Here is a 15,090-nt window from a genome sequence, read left to right on the forward strand (position 1 = left end):
TTGGCTTCCAGTGAGCAGAGAGCCAGGACTGACCATTGCACATAACCTGACCAACTTGAATGGACATCTTGCTGACCGGGCCCCTGCCTGATCCCTGTAGAGCTTCCCAACTGTCCGACTGTGAACTTCCAGACTGAACTCATAACTGATGTGGCACATTCCCCAGATTGTAGTGATAGAGAACCCTGAACCTGACCACCACAAATAGCATATTAAGTGTGTCCAAGCCCCTTAGATTGGATGTTGCTCTTGACCAACTGTGGTGACACCCCTGATTGATGAGAGTCCCAGTGACCTGATTGAAAACTAGTCGCCTTAGACTTTGAATCATTGGTCATTGACTGCAGCACATGCAATGTGTTTGTGAAATGCTGGCATGTGTTCTAGGTGTGACATTGACATAGCACGGTGCCACAGAGTAACATGTCCACTCCCATGACTGATGATAAGTTATGGGAGTGGCAAGCAGCTTGGCTTTGTGCGCGGATTAAAAGGCAAGATCAGACTTAATGTGAAATAATGTGAACTTTTAAGAGCAAGTGAGTAGCCTGAGGTGTACCGTAGTTTGATCCAGGGTTTGTGTACTTATCCATGTCTGGTAGATATCTGATTAACAATGCAACGTAAGGTGTTGGTGGATTCCTAAGTGCAGTGCTGAAGCACTGAACTGTGTTCCAAGTTAGTTCAAAAATTGCTACCATGGTGTTGTGAAGATGGTGCACATCTGATGCTAAACTCTGTGGATGAGAGATGGAGGGGAAATGGGAAGTGAGAGGCAGTCATTGTCCATGGTGTATAACCTGAGATGTTGGGGATTGTTGTCCAAAATGGTAGCGGTCAGGAGCAAGCGATGAGCTGATGCTGCCAGGTATCTGGTCAGACTTTCACATTGGTTTCATAACTGTCCAGTTTCACTCCGATGAATTGAACTGAATTGAATTTATTGTCATGTGTACTGAGGCACAGTGAAAAGCTTTGTCTTGCGAGCAATACAGGCAGGTCACATAGTTAAAAGCATAGATAAGTAAATAATAGATAAACAGCGGCAAACACCAAAGCACAGGTACAGGCGAATGCTCAGAGTTTGTGGGTCCATTCAGTATTCTAATAATAGTAGGGTAGAAACTGTTATGAAACCATCTGGTGCATGTGTTTAGGCTTCTGTACTCTCTCCCTGATGGTAGAGGTTGTAGAAAGGCGTTGCCAGGGTGGGTTGGATCTTTGAGAATGCTGGCAGCCTCTCCTTGACAGTGGGCCTAGTAGATGGATTCTATAGATGGGAGGTTGGCCATTGTGATTGTCCGGGCTGAGTTCACCACTCTCTGTAACTGTCTCCGATCTTGAATGGTACAGTTGCCATACCAGGTAGTGATACATCCAGACAGAATGCTCTTGATGGTGCACCTATAAAGGTTGGCAAGGGTATTCGTCATCATGCCAAATTTTCTCAGCTGCCTGAGGAAGAAGAGACGTTGTTGGGCCTTTGTAACCAGTAGGTCCAAATAAAGGGTCCAAGAATGCTTGTTGTTGATAACCACTCCCAGCAGCTTGACACTCTCCACTCGTTCCACCTCTATGCTGTAAATGTGTAGGGGGACATGAGTAACACCCCGCCGAAAGTCAATAATGAGTTCCTTGGTTTTGCCGGCATTGAGAGCTAGGTTGTTCGCAGTGTACCATTTTTCCATGTCTTCCATCTCCCGTCTGTAGTCTGTTTCGTCGCCATCTGAGATTCGACTGACTATGGTGGTGTCATCAGCGAACATGTAAATGGCATTCGTCTGGTATTTGGCGACGCAGCCATGGGTGCAGAGTGAGTACAGTAGTGGGCTGAGTACATACCCTGGGGGCTCCAGTGTTACGTGTTGATGAGGCTGAAATATTCTCTCCAATCTCCACTGTTTGTGGCCTGTGGGTCAGGAAACTAAGGATCCAGTTGCAGAGAGTGGGGCTTAGAATGAGATGACTAAATTTAGTAATCAGTCTTGAGGGGATAGTACTGTTGAAGGCTGAACTGTAGTCAATGAGAAGAATTCTTACATAGCTGTTCTTGGTGTCAAGATGTTCTGGGGAGCAGTGAAGGGCAAGTCATATGGCATCTGACGTGAATCTGTTGGTCCGATAAGCAAATTGGAAAGGGTTAAGAGTCGTGGGGAGGCTGGGGTTAATTAGTGCCATGACCAGAGAGAATTAGAAACTGCATATAAATGAGGTGAGAGTTAAGTGAATGAAAGCAAACAGGCCTCTTGCTACTTATTAGCAAGAGTCTGACCTTGTAATTCAAAACCCAGTTGCAAAATCAGACTTTAATTCTCAAAATTGAGAATCTCCTTTTTCCAATCTTGCAGTATTCTCCCAACTGCCAACCAAAGAAAATTCAACCCATGTAACCGTTTGGAGCAGTGTTGTGGATATTTTCTGAGACAGTGTGGCACCATGAGTGTTTGTGCTGAGAAAGGAGAGACACGACAAACATGAAGCATGTCTCACCATTTCACTCTGAGTGAAAAGCTAAAAAGCTTTGAGACTCGAAAGAACAAACTCTAATACAAGAGAAGCCGAGGTTCACCCAATCAAAGACCGAATTGAAGATGGAGCATTGTCTCCAGACAACATGGTGTCACCATCACTAAAGCAAAATGAAAAGAACTGTGATAAATTACCTTCCATCCTTGTGGTCAGGACATTTGTTTACCGTCTTCATATTTTTGAACCTATAGTATTTATGTTGAAGTATCTGCTTTTTCTCTGTCTTATGCTTAAATGAATGAGTCTGAGATTGTGGTGTTAAAGGATGTAGCTTAAGTCACATAGCAATAAATCAATTATCACTGTTTTCACCATTTGATAAAGAATAATAATAAATGAAGTCATTTTCCTGATAATGATCAAAACTGATGTGAATTGTTTTTGTCCTGAATAACAGTCAGTCAAGCAAATTAATCATCTTGGTGTATACAGTAGTTGGGTACATATTTGTTTGTGACAGCTTGTAGAACAGTGGGCTTTGATTATCAACACACTCTTCCCAAACTGAGTTGTGGCAATATGGAAATATTTTCCAGATGCATTTTCAGGCTTGAATGAAACAAGTTAATATTGTGACCAAGTTGTACAAGTTATTATTATTGTTATTTGGAATTTGGATCTTAAACGAGTTTTTGGTTTCAGCTTCATGAAGTTGACTGTCATTTTTAAGAAGTTAGAAAGTGATTTGGATTTTAAACTGACAGTAAACTGAATAGTGAATTTCCAAGAAAGCATTAAAGTTAAGTGCCCAGAAAGATGACGGCAATGTTATGTTCAGAGCTGCTGAGCTTTTCCAGCAAATTCTGTTGTTGTTAGGAATAGTCTGTACCAGTGAAAGGTGCACTTACAGAGAACAGTATTAATTACAATAGTGTAAATAAAAGTGTTTGCAGGAACATACCAGTGTCAGACAGCTGTCACTTATTGGCAAGGGGAAACCTAAATAGCAGAGGAGACAAAGATAGCCACTTCTCTGATGTGCAAAGTATATCCCTGAGTCTCAAGCCCCATGGCAATGCATTTCAGTTAAAGCAATTTAATGTGTCTCTTTCAAAAGAGAGCTATACAGCATGCAATGCAGTACAGGCGTGGAAGTGATAAGGACAGGAGTAGGTTAAAAGGATCAAATATTTCTTCTGAGAAGAGGGGTTACTGGGGAAAATAGCAGCCTGGAATGGAAGAGAATAGATGAAGAAATGAATGATATTTTGCAATGCTATTTAATTGGGGGTCATGAAGCAAAACTTTTCATACAGGAGACTATTCACATTCAACCCTTCCATCAATGCAACAGGTTAAATAAAATAAGCGGACTTCATGTTAGAGTATGCTGTATTAACCCAGCAAAGAAATTAGATATAGTCGTCTTTTTGTGAGAAATAGCTAATGGCAGAAAAAGATTGTTCTCAATGACTGGAAAAAGATCCACCTTAACCATTGTCCGATGCAAATGAAAATGTGAAAATCAAAGTGGAAACCAGATACTGAAGGAGTATTCAGTTAATTACACTGAAGCTGTTTGTTCAATGCCTCTAGCACCTTGTTATAATGCTTCTCCTCATTTAATGCTTTGAAGCCATGAGAAACAGATTCAAGTTAAAGAAAAAAATGAGATTGTAGCCTTTGTATATTAATGAATTATCTTATTTTCAATTAGTCTTAATTAGAACAGATTGTAAGCTTAGCGCAACTGTCCTTGATCTCTATACAACTGTTTCAAAAGGATGGTTGGTGCTAAATTCTAGTAAATTTAAAAAGAGCAAGATGAATATTTGAACATTCATGGTTCAGACCTAAATTGAGTTTAAATTTTCTTTGACAGCTATTGGGCTCATAACTAATTTATGTGGGCAAATTGTTTTCAGCATTCACTCTGTCCTAAAGACTCATTGTTTTTGACATAGGATGTTACTAAACCCCAGCATCAGGGGACTGGTAAAGCTGCTGGGAGCCTGGTCAGATTAGCTCCTTGACACTATACCATTGCCAGAGCATTTTGTTGACTGGACGTAGACAGAGTAGTTCCATTTGCAATGCACAATAAGCTAAATGCACAAGCTGCCACCAACAGCCTGGGAAGAATGTTTTAATGGAACAAAGAAAGGATCGTGGAAAGGAAAGGCATCCTTTGATAATAGCAAACCTACTATTGCTTTACAACAGAGCTGATTACAATCAGAAGAAGGTACCCTGTTGTATTTGTTTCCATTAAAAGCAATTTTAATGTCAAAACTAATGGTCAGTTCAGCTAACTCAACGCACACTGGAGCTTGCATCCAGAGCCTTTTGGTTCAATATCAGATCATTAGTGTGGTTACTTGTTGTGACATTGTGGTAGATGGGCGGCACGGTGGCAAAGTGGTTAGCACTGCTGCCTCACAGCGCCAGAGACCTGGGTTCAATTCCCGCCTCAGGTGACTGTGCGTGTGGAGTTTGTACATTCTCCCTGTGTCTGCGTGGGCAACCCTCCGGGTGCTCTGGTTTCCTCCCACAGTCCGAAAATGTGTAGTTTACGTGAATTGGCCATGCTAAATTGCCTGTAGTGTTAGGGGTCTGGGTCGGTGTGGACTTGTTGGGCTGAAGGGCCTGTTTCCACACTGTAGGTAATCTAGTATGTATATAAATATGCAAAGTATAACAGTTATATATTTGTCACTTATTTGATTTATTGTTGTCACATATAAGGAGATACAGTGAAAACTGCTGTTTGCGTGCTATACAATCAGATTGTACCATACAAAGTGCATCAGGGTAGCAGAACAGAATGTTACAGCCACAGAGAAGGTGCAGACAGAGAGAGAGATCAGAATTAGTATATGAGAGGTTCGTTCAAAAGTCTGATAGTAGCGGAGAAGAAACTGTTCTTGAATCTGTTTGTTGATCTCCCTGGAGAATTTGCCCTCTGACCCTCAACCCCATGAATTTGCTGCAATTTCATTTACTTACCTGACCTCTTAGTGAGGTTCCGCTTTCCTCAACAGTTGCAACTTCTCATGGCAATGCTGCTGAGGCTTCAGAAGCCAATTAAGAGACCTCCTGCGGTAAAATTGCTTCGTACATCCTGCTGGCAAGAATTGGCTCAGGACATACCTTTCATCTCAATATCACTGTCTCAAGCAACTTTGTAAAATTCAACCTGTACTGACCTGCAGCTTTTGGGATCTTGTCAACTGTCTCTTTTGTATTTGTGAAGGCATGCTATTTAACTGTACACCCAACTCAAACCTGCTATTATCTGACATCCATGATTTACAAAAGGGCTGATTACAATCAGAAGGAGGTATTCTGCTGTATTTTTCACCTTTTTAACCCAGGGTCGTAGAAAAGCAATATTAATGTCCAAACTAATGATCAGTTCAGCCAACTCAATGCACACTGGAGCTTGCATCCAAAGAACATAAGAACTAGGAGCAAAAGTAGGTTGTCTGGTCCTTCGAGCCTGCTCCACCATTCAATAAGATCATGGCTAATCTTTTCATGAACTCAGCTCCACCTACCAGCATTTTCACCATATCCCTAATTCCTTTATTTTTCAAAAAAGTATCTACCTTAGCTTTAAAAGCGATTACTGAAGTAACGTCAACTACTCCCTGGGCGGGAATTCCAAAGATTAACAACCCTCTGGGTGAAGAAGTGCCTTCTCAGTTCAGTTCTAAACCTGCTCCCTCTAATCTTGAGGCCATGCCTTCTTGTCCTAGTCTCACCTACCAGTGGAAACATCCTCTCTCTTTTTTGTCAATTCCCTTCATAATTTCATATATTTCTATCAGATACCCCCTCATTCTTCTAAATTCCAATAAATATAATTGCAGTCTACTCAGTCTCTCCTCATAAGCCAACCTCTTCAACTCCAGAATCAACCTAGTGAACCTCCTCTGCACCCCCTCCAGTGCCAGTACATTCTTAAGTAAGGAGACCAGAACTGCACACAGTACTCCAGGTGTGGCCTCACCAGCATCATGTACAGCTGCAACATTAGCCCCCTGCTTTTAAACTCAACCACTTTAGCAATGAAGCACAAAATTCCATTTGCCTTCCTAATTACCTGTTGTACCTGAAGACCAACCTTCTGCGATTCATGTACAAGGACACCCAGATCTCTCTGCACAGCAGCACGCTGCAACTTATTACCATTCAAGTAATAACATATTTTGCTGTTACTCCCACCAAAATGTATGGCTTCACATTTACTAACATTGTTTTCCATCTGCCAGACCTTTGCCCACTCACTCAATGTATCTAAGTTCCTCTGCAAAGATTCACAGTCCTCTGCACACTTTGCTCTGCCACTCATCTTGATGTCATCGGTAAATTTTGACACTGTACACGTGGTCCCCAACTCCAAATCATCTATATAAATTGTGAATGATTGTAATCCCAACATCAACCCCTGAGGCACACCACTGATTAGTCACTGATTATCAGCCAGAATAGAACTCATTTATCCCCATTCTTTGTTTCCTGTCAGTCAATCAATCCTTTATCCATGCTAATATTTTGCCCATAATGCCATGCATCCTTATTATGCAGCAGCCTCTTGAGCGGCACCTTGTCAAAGGCCTTTTGAAAAGAGCCTTTCAGTTCAAGATCAGATCATTAGTATGATTACTTGTTGACACATTGTGGTAATTAGTACATGTATATAAATATGTAAAGTGGAACAGTTATGTATTTGTCACTTGTCTGACCATACAATGACTCATAATATTCAACATTTTGACTTCTGTGTCTTTTTTCTTTATTTGCTAGGTCATTTTCTTTTTCTGAATGCATCACAGTATACAACTTTCCCATTGCTAAGTCCATGGTTGACAAGCATCAGTGAGCGCTGCACCTTGGAAATGGCCATTTATCTGCAGGACTCAAGGACAGGGGAATATGTTGTTCAGCTACTTCACAGCAACGAAAGCAGAACACTCTTCATGTCATCAGAAAGTGAGGCAAGAACAGGGTAAGCCATATTTCCAATCTTTGTCCAGTACAAACTGTCAAATCTGAACTTCTCACCAAAATCTAATAACTTGGATGTGAACAAAGGAGGTATGGTTAGTAAGTTTGCAGATGACATCAATATTGGGTGGTGTAGTGGACAACAAAGAAGGTTACCTCAGAGCACAACGGGACCTTGATCAGATGGGCCAGTGGGCTGAGTGGCAGATGGAGTTTAATTTAGATAAATATGAGGTGCTGCATTTTGGAAAGGCAAATCAGGGCAGGACTTATACACTTAAATGTAAGGGCCTGGGGACTGTTGCTGAACAAAGAGACCTTGAAGTGCAGGTTCATAGCTGCAGGTAGATAAGATAGTGAAGAAGGCGTTTGGTATGCTTTCCTTTATTGATCAGTGCATTGAGTGTAGGAGTTGGGAGGTGACGTTGTAACTGTATCAGACATTAGTTAGGCCACTTTATGGAATACTCTGTGCAATTCTGGTCTCTCTGCGATAGGAAGGATGTTGTGAAATTTGAAAGGGTTCAAGCAAAGAATTACAAGGATGTTTCCAGGCTTGGAAGGTTTGAGCTACAGGAAGAAGCTGAACAGGCTGGGGCTGTTTTCCCTGGAGCGTCAGAGGATGAGGCGTAACCTTATAGAGGTTTATAAAATCATGAGGGGCATGGATAGGATAAATAGACAAGGTCTTTTACCTGGAATGCAGGAGTCCAGAATTAGAGGGCATAGGTTTAGGGTGAGATGGGAAAGATTTGAAAGGGGCTTAAGGGACAACGTTTTCACACAGAGGATGGTACATGTATGGAATGAGCTGCCAGAGGAAGTGGTGGAGGCTGGTACATTTACAACATTTAAAAGTCTTCTGGATTTAGAGGGATATGGGCCAAATGCTGGCAGATGGGACTAGATTAATTTAGGATATCTGGTTGGCAAGGACAAGTTGGACCGAAGGATCTTTTCCATGCTGTACTTCTTTCTGACTTTACAACAAGGGCAGCAAATAAGAGATGATAATGGAGACAAATATTTACTCCAAAGCCAGGAATTATGGATATATCACTGAATTAATGGACAACATGATACTTCATTGTTATTTAATTCAATTGATCCAATTTTTTTTTGTGTGAATGGATTGTCTATCCAATTAAAGAATGTTACAGCTGGAAACAAAGCAATTTCCAAATTTGAGGGATTCAAAGATTGGGCCTAGTAAGCTCTGGTTGAATGTACAGATGTAAGTTATAGACTAATTCTCTTGGCATACTATCCTAGTTTCAGCTCCCTGTCCCTCTCACCCAAAGATGTAGCAGTGTCATGCTTTCCACTTGCCAAATTAACCGACAGTACTGGCTTTCTGAAGTGGCTGCCATGTTCTGAAGCAGTGTGCTGTATAGATACATTAAAGATTGTATTGAACTTGCCTAACCTTGGTTTAATCAGGCTTTTAGAACTAACAGATAGTGAAAAGACTTCCAGTTATTCATTCTCTCCTAGTGATGGATGCACAATCTACCTAGACCCATGACCATACCTTTTAAAATTGGTGAAACTCATGGGGTTAATGTGAATTAAATCCGATGTGAGTGACAAACCTGTATATACCATATATACCATATTATAAAGCAGTTTGAGTGGAAGGTTATCAAATCACAAGGTGAGTACTGAGTTCCAACGCTGTGCCTTGAGTGCAAATCCCTTAACTGGGCAGGTAGCATGCTTGGCACCCAAATGACTGAGCACCCCATGTGCCAGAATTCGACAGTTTAGTGTACCAGCAAAGGAAGGTGACAGCCATGTTGGTGGTTGCTGCTGCCATGCCAAAGAGAACTTACAGCTTATCAAAAGGCCATGGTGGATAACTAGCTAAGAATGGCAGCAATTTGGCCCAACTCAGGCAATGCCCAGATTTGTGCACCGATTACTGAGGTCTTAACAACTTTCACTGTCACAAAGGGAACCTTTCTTTGGTCCTATGGCAAGCCCACTGCTGTGCATTAATACACGACAGATATTTGTTTGTGTATGACAAGTTTATTTTGGTGAACCTGTTCTCAGAAGCCTCATTCCTTCACATCCAAGGAGTTTAATGGTCCCTTAACTTCAGGCGAGTAGCTTACCATTGTCTCTCCTACCCCTCTCCCATCCCCAGCATTTCACAAATTACAAACTGCCCTTTTGTGTCAGGGTTTTAAGATACACACCAGAATTGCAATTGCCAAGTCACACCCAGCACTCCCAGCGTTCAAAAATCCAATCACAGCTAAACTTTTCATAATTAAATGAAATTGTCTTATGAATGGTCTTGTTCATTTTTGTTTTGAGTGGAATTTCTCTGATTTTCCCGAAAATATTAGTGTAATCATACAGTTTGTGAAATACATAAGAGCAGTAGGGAGTCCCAGTAATGCTGAAATGCAGAAGTTCAAGATGGGATGGAACTTGATTGCAGGAGAAATAGCCAGAGTGCTGGTTTGATGGTGTTTGTGATGGGAATGGACCCGCAATTAAATGATGGCATCCTGAGGTGGGTATGAATGAGCAGCAAAACAAAAAATCCAAAACAGAGTTGAGCATTTGAACACAATCAAGGATCTGATTGATTTGATATTTAACTGAGGTTATTCATGTCAAAGTGGTGATGAATTGCGTGAATATGATGGACAGGGGAATCAATGCCGTGCCATTTTAGTTTTTCTATATTTATGGGTCATTGTGAATAACAGTAGAGAAGGTAGCAGTTTTTGACATTCATCTCCTGGATAGACAGACTACTTAATCAACAAATGCCACTTTTCAATCTGCTATAGCTGTCATCTCTGGAAGTGTAAACATAGTCAGCCAGTGATCTTGCTGTATTTGCCTCAATTTTTAAAACTTCTGACAAAATAGTGATCAATTTAGAAAACTTTGAGCTCTCCTTAATAACTTGTTAGTCAAAAGCATCCACAGACCATGAAGCACCCAGAATCAATCATGTTAAATTAGCTAATCTAATCTTTGGAAGGGATAGGGGCACAACAACTGGTGGTTGTGTCCTTTGGCTCGGGAGTTGAAATAATCAGTTTGAGCTTTGAATTACTCACCGGTTATTATCCAGTGAACATTGTAGATGAGTGGAAGTTGGGTGAAGTCATGAGTGAAGCCTTCTATGTGTAAATGTTGTGCTGGCAACTGAAGAAAAGGCCAAGCAGAGGAAGGCACTGCTAAAACCGTTGTAATCATTTATCTGGAGCCCAACATTGCAGCTAGCAGGAGAGAGTGAGAGAATATGTAATCTGAATTTAACAGAAGCATAATTCCATTGCATGTTGATATTGCAATTCATTTTTAGTTAGGATTCCTGGCATTTGAATTTTGTATGTACAGAATTGTACATTTCTCAACATAGTAAGTGAAATTATTTCTCTGTCCACCCAATTTATGCTTTATACGATGACATCAGGAAGAAGCCCAATATTCACACTCTAAAAGCAGGTACAAGAAACACGTGGAGCGATATTTGGGTGCTTAGGAAGCCATGCCTGATCTGTTTGGGCATTGATGCTACTGTTCACTTGCTTCATGGTGAAGGCTGCCTGAAACTTGGGGAACCTCATTCTAACTTGAAATGATGCTCCTGCACTTACTTCTGACTCAACCTTATGAGATAGTTTGTACTGGATGAGCAAGTGCTTTTAGATATTGAAAAGCTGAACTCTGTCTCACCACTTCCAGAATGCATGAACAGTCCCAACTCCTGGGACACTGAGCTGATCAAATTGGTCAGGCTGTGGCAAGTAATCCGTATTGTTAAGACACCCTCATATTTAATATTGCTTGGAGGAGTTATATTTTGATGTTTTGTGAAAATATCTGCAGTGATTGCTTTAAAAAAGGTGATTGAAAGTTCACTGTGAACAATGGAAATATTGTTTTAATAAAGGAGTGACATGGTGGTTCAGTGGTTAGCACTGCTGCCTCACAGCATCAGGGACCTAGGTTCGATTCCATCCTTAGGTGACTGTGTGGAGTTTGCACGTTCTCCCCGTGTCTGCGTGAGTTTCCTCCGGGTGCTCTGGTTTCCTCCCACAATCCAAAGATGTGTAGGTTAGGTGAATTGGATGCCCGGGATGTGTAGGTTAGGTGCAGTTGTCAGGGGAAATGTAGAGTAATAGTATAGGGGAATGGGTTTGGGTGGGATACTCGTCAGAGGATCAGTGTGGACTTGTTGGGCCAAAGGGCCTGTTTCCAAACCATAGGGATTCTATGAAAGGCTTTTGAGAAATCACATGATTGGTGATAACAACTGCTGGGGAACTCTGCTGGGGAATGTTTTGAATGGTGATCTCATTGAGAGATGCAGGATTACTAAGGAGCTTGATAGGGTAAATGCTGAGAGAATGTTTCCCCTCATGGGAGAGTCTAGGATCAGAGCACATAGTCTCAGAATAAAGGGGCAGCAATTAAAGACACAGGTGAGTAGGAATTTCTTTTTTCAGAAGGTTGTGAGTGTTTGGAATTCTTTGCTACAGGGAGCAATGGGATAGAGTCCTTGTTTACATTTAAGGCTAAGAGAGATAGATTGTTGATCTGTAGGAGAATCAAGGATTCCAGGGAAAGGGCAGGAAAGTGAATGTGAGGAATGTCGGATCAGCAATGACCCTAACGAGTGGGTAGTAGGCTCAAGGAACCAAATGGCCTACTCCTGTTCCTATTCCTAACGGTCAGTGACTGAATTGGAGGGGTTTCGTGACAATATATTCATTGTCTGTTTTGAACCATGGAGTAGAGTGGTAGTGCACTCTTCCAGCCTTAATCACAATGGCATGAAAGAGCTTGATCAGAAACTGAATGAGAGTGGCAAGACCTGTGGTTAAGTTTGAGATATGATCTGCAGGTCTGTCTGTTTTGACGTATAATCATTGGAGTTGCACCTGGTTTGGATAACTAATGGGGAGGTGATGGCCTGCAGGACTGTTAACCCAGAGACCCAGGAAATGTTCTGTGGACCTGGATATGAATCCCACCATGGCAGTTGGTGGAATTTAAATTCGATAAAAATCTGGAATTAAGACTTTAGTGATGACCACAAATCCATTCCGGATTATCAAGGAAAGCCCATCTGCTTCACTAATGTCCTCTAGTGAAGGAAACTTTACGGTCAGGCCTACATGTGACTGCAAACCCACAGCAATGTGGTTAACTCTTAACTGCCCTCTGGGGAATTAGGGGTGGGCAATAAATGCTGGCTTAATCAGCCAGGCCCTCATCCTGTGAACAAAGTTTTTTTGAAAATTAGGTCATACTATCTTAAGTAAAGCAGTTAGGTATAAATTTTCATGTGGAGAATGTGAAGACTGCAGTTGCCGGACAATCAGAGTCGAAGAGTGTGGTGCTGGAAAAGCACAGCAGGTCAGGCAGCATCCAAGAAGTAGGAGAGTCAACATTTTGGAGATTGCAGCATTCTGGAGGGAAGATTGGTACAGTTGAATCTGTTGAGAGTGCGCTACTTGGCCACCATCCAGTCCCAGTAGAAAGATTTGGATGTCATTTTGGGATGCTGACCTCATTTACATCAAATCGGTGAACAACTGCATAGCAAAAGTGTGTCCTGATGTGACAAATTGGATTAAAGCTGGTAAACTTTGGTTCACTCTGGCTGAATGTAAGGTGAGCAAGGATGCTATGATAGGCAGAGAATTGCAATGGCATCCTTTGGTAATTGAAGTCCAATATAATTTTGTGGGACACTGCAAAGCGTATCTCTGAGGCTGTTCAGCTCACCACCTGCAGAACTGTGCAGAAGATGCTCTGATCAGTTATTTTCCCAAGTGACAATGGATCCAATGCACATTACAATACCAAGAGGGCTGTATTTGCTAACTCAAGCAGACAAGACAGCTGGCCAAATTTGGGTCCTTTTCACAATTATCATTGAATAGATTATAGTAGACCAAATTTAACTTATATTATTACCTGTTTATACCTGTGGTGTCAGTTACGATTAGCTCCTATATGTCATTCTAGGTAACTGTTTTGAAATGAAATTAATTTGTATTTGCATGGAAAAACTAACATCTTTATATATTCATTTATGAGGGGGTATAGGAAGCTGCACGAACGGAACTCTGAAAGACTGCTATCTCTGTTAATCTTGGATGAGTAAAGTCCTGTCCACTATAATTTTCTTTCAGTGCCCCCTTTGGCATCTGCAGGATTTAGCGCACAATTTCTAGTTTAAATTAGTATTTGATACATGTGCTAATAATGTGATTACAAAAGACAAATTGTGTAATTTTCAACTAATCTTTTGTGACAGGAATCCTGACCAATTCATGACCTCACAAACATGAAGTTCTGCTCCAAAAAGTAATAGACAGATATATAACAGCTACCTGATGTGGCGAAAGGGCTAAGTGACATTGTTAGATATTTATTGCTGGAACAAGTAGTTTTCCTGCCATGTATGCTGGATTGCTACTGAGGGAGTGTTTCAATGCAGTGAATGCCTGAAACATATGTTTTAAATGAAGAACAGGCTGAAAGGATTTATTTATCCTTAGTGTCGTTAATGGATAGCAGTCTCTTAATATTTAACTGTGAATCTATTTTTATACTATATTTGTAAGCAAATCATTTGTGTATTAAATCATGCTTCATGGCTTTTAATAGAGATTACTCTAATCTAAATGCGTTTAGTACCCTGCATTGCAATATTTCAGAGGTTGCTCCCTTAAACCTTTCCTAAGTAGGAGTACCAGCTTCTTCACAAGTACACTGTGACTTCTAATAGTTTCTCGTTTGTTTGCCATTCTGATCGCGAAGTCAATTTTACAAACTCAGTATCCTTTGTGGAGTCATTAGTTACGATCTGAGATCAACTAACAGGATGTGTCATGAGAAAGTTGTCATCATCCTGTCCAATGAGCAATTAGAGAAACAGAGATTTTGGATTTGGAAGGCAGAGAAGAAGTTTGCTTTATTTATGGAGTACTTATTTCAATGAAGTAAGAGCCAGCACCATTCTTTTTGTTACTTGATAGTTCATGCTTACTTGACAGTTCATTAAAGTGCAAAGGAAGTCTCCCAGTGGGAGTTGGGTAGAATTAAACTGAAGGGAGAGTTGCTGTCAGGCTGCTTCCTGCTTCCGGAGGAGAATGCTCAGATTCCAGATAGAGAGCTGAGATCAGGATCAGCCACTGTCAGCATCACTTATAGTCCGCTCATTGGTTGGGGGGGTGGGGTGGGAGGTATTGTGGGTGTGGGAATCAGTTGGCTCATGCCCTGTATTGGTTAGCAAGTGGGACTTGACGCTGTGTAAAGACTTCAGAAAAAATAATGTCAGTGGACCCGAATTTTCTCAGATCTCACGGAAGAGTAGAATCATAGAATCACAGAATCCCTACAGTGAGGAAGAGGCCATTCAGTCCATTGAGTGTGCACCAACTCTGAAGAGCACCCCAGCCAACATCCTCCACACCCTATCTCCATAACCCTACATTCACCATGGCTAATCCACCTGGCCAGCACATCTTTGGTCCTTCTCCTTCTCTTGACCCCACCAGAACAGGGATGATCAGGCATGCCTTTTGTGTGTCCTGAGAGGTCTCTATTCATCCCTTTAAAGTAATT

General features: G+C 41.3%; 1 protein-coding gene across 2 annotated transcripts in view; it reads left to right on the forward strand.

The window, feature by feature from the left end:
- LOC122552709 (ALK tyrosine kinase receptor-like) overlaps nt 1–15,090 on the forward strand; it is a 1,052,914-nt gene that overhangs the window by 455,709 nt on the left and 582,115 nt on the right. The window contains exons 1-2 of one of the 2 annotated variants that reach the window (XM_043695598.1): nt 2,608–2,677; nt 7,279–7,480. In XM_043695598.1, the coding sequence (XP_043551533.1) occupies nt 7,371–7,480 (110 nt within the window). In that variant the 5' untranslated portion in view covers nt 2,608–2,677; nt 7,279–7,370. Of the gene's footprint in view, nt 1–2,607; nt 2,678–7,278; nt 7,481–15,090 lie in introns of those variants that run through there. The other variant, XM_043695597.1, reaches the window with a different exon arrangement.

Source organism: Chiloscyllium plagiosum, chromosome 9, assembly GCF_004010195.1.
Source record: "Chiloscyllium plagiosum isolate BGI_BamShark_2017 chromosome 9, ASM401019v2, whole genome shotgun sequence".
Lineage (NCBI taxonomy): Eukaryota > Metazoa > Chordata > Chondrichthyes > Orectolobiformes > Hemiscylliidae > Chiloscyllium > Chiloscyllium plagiosum.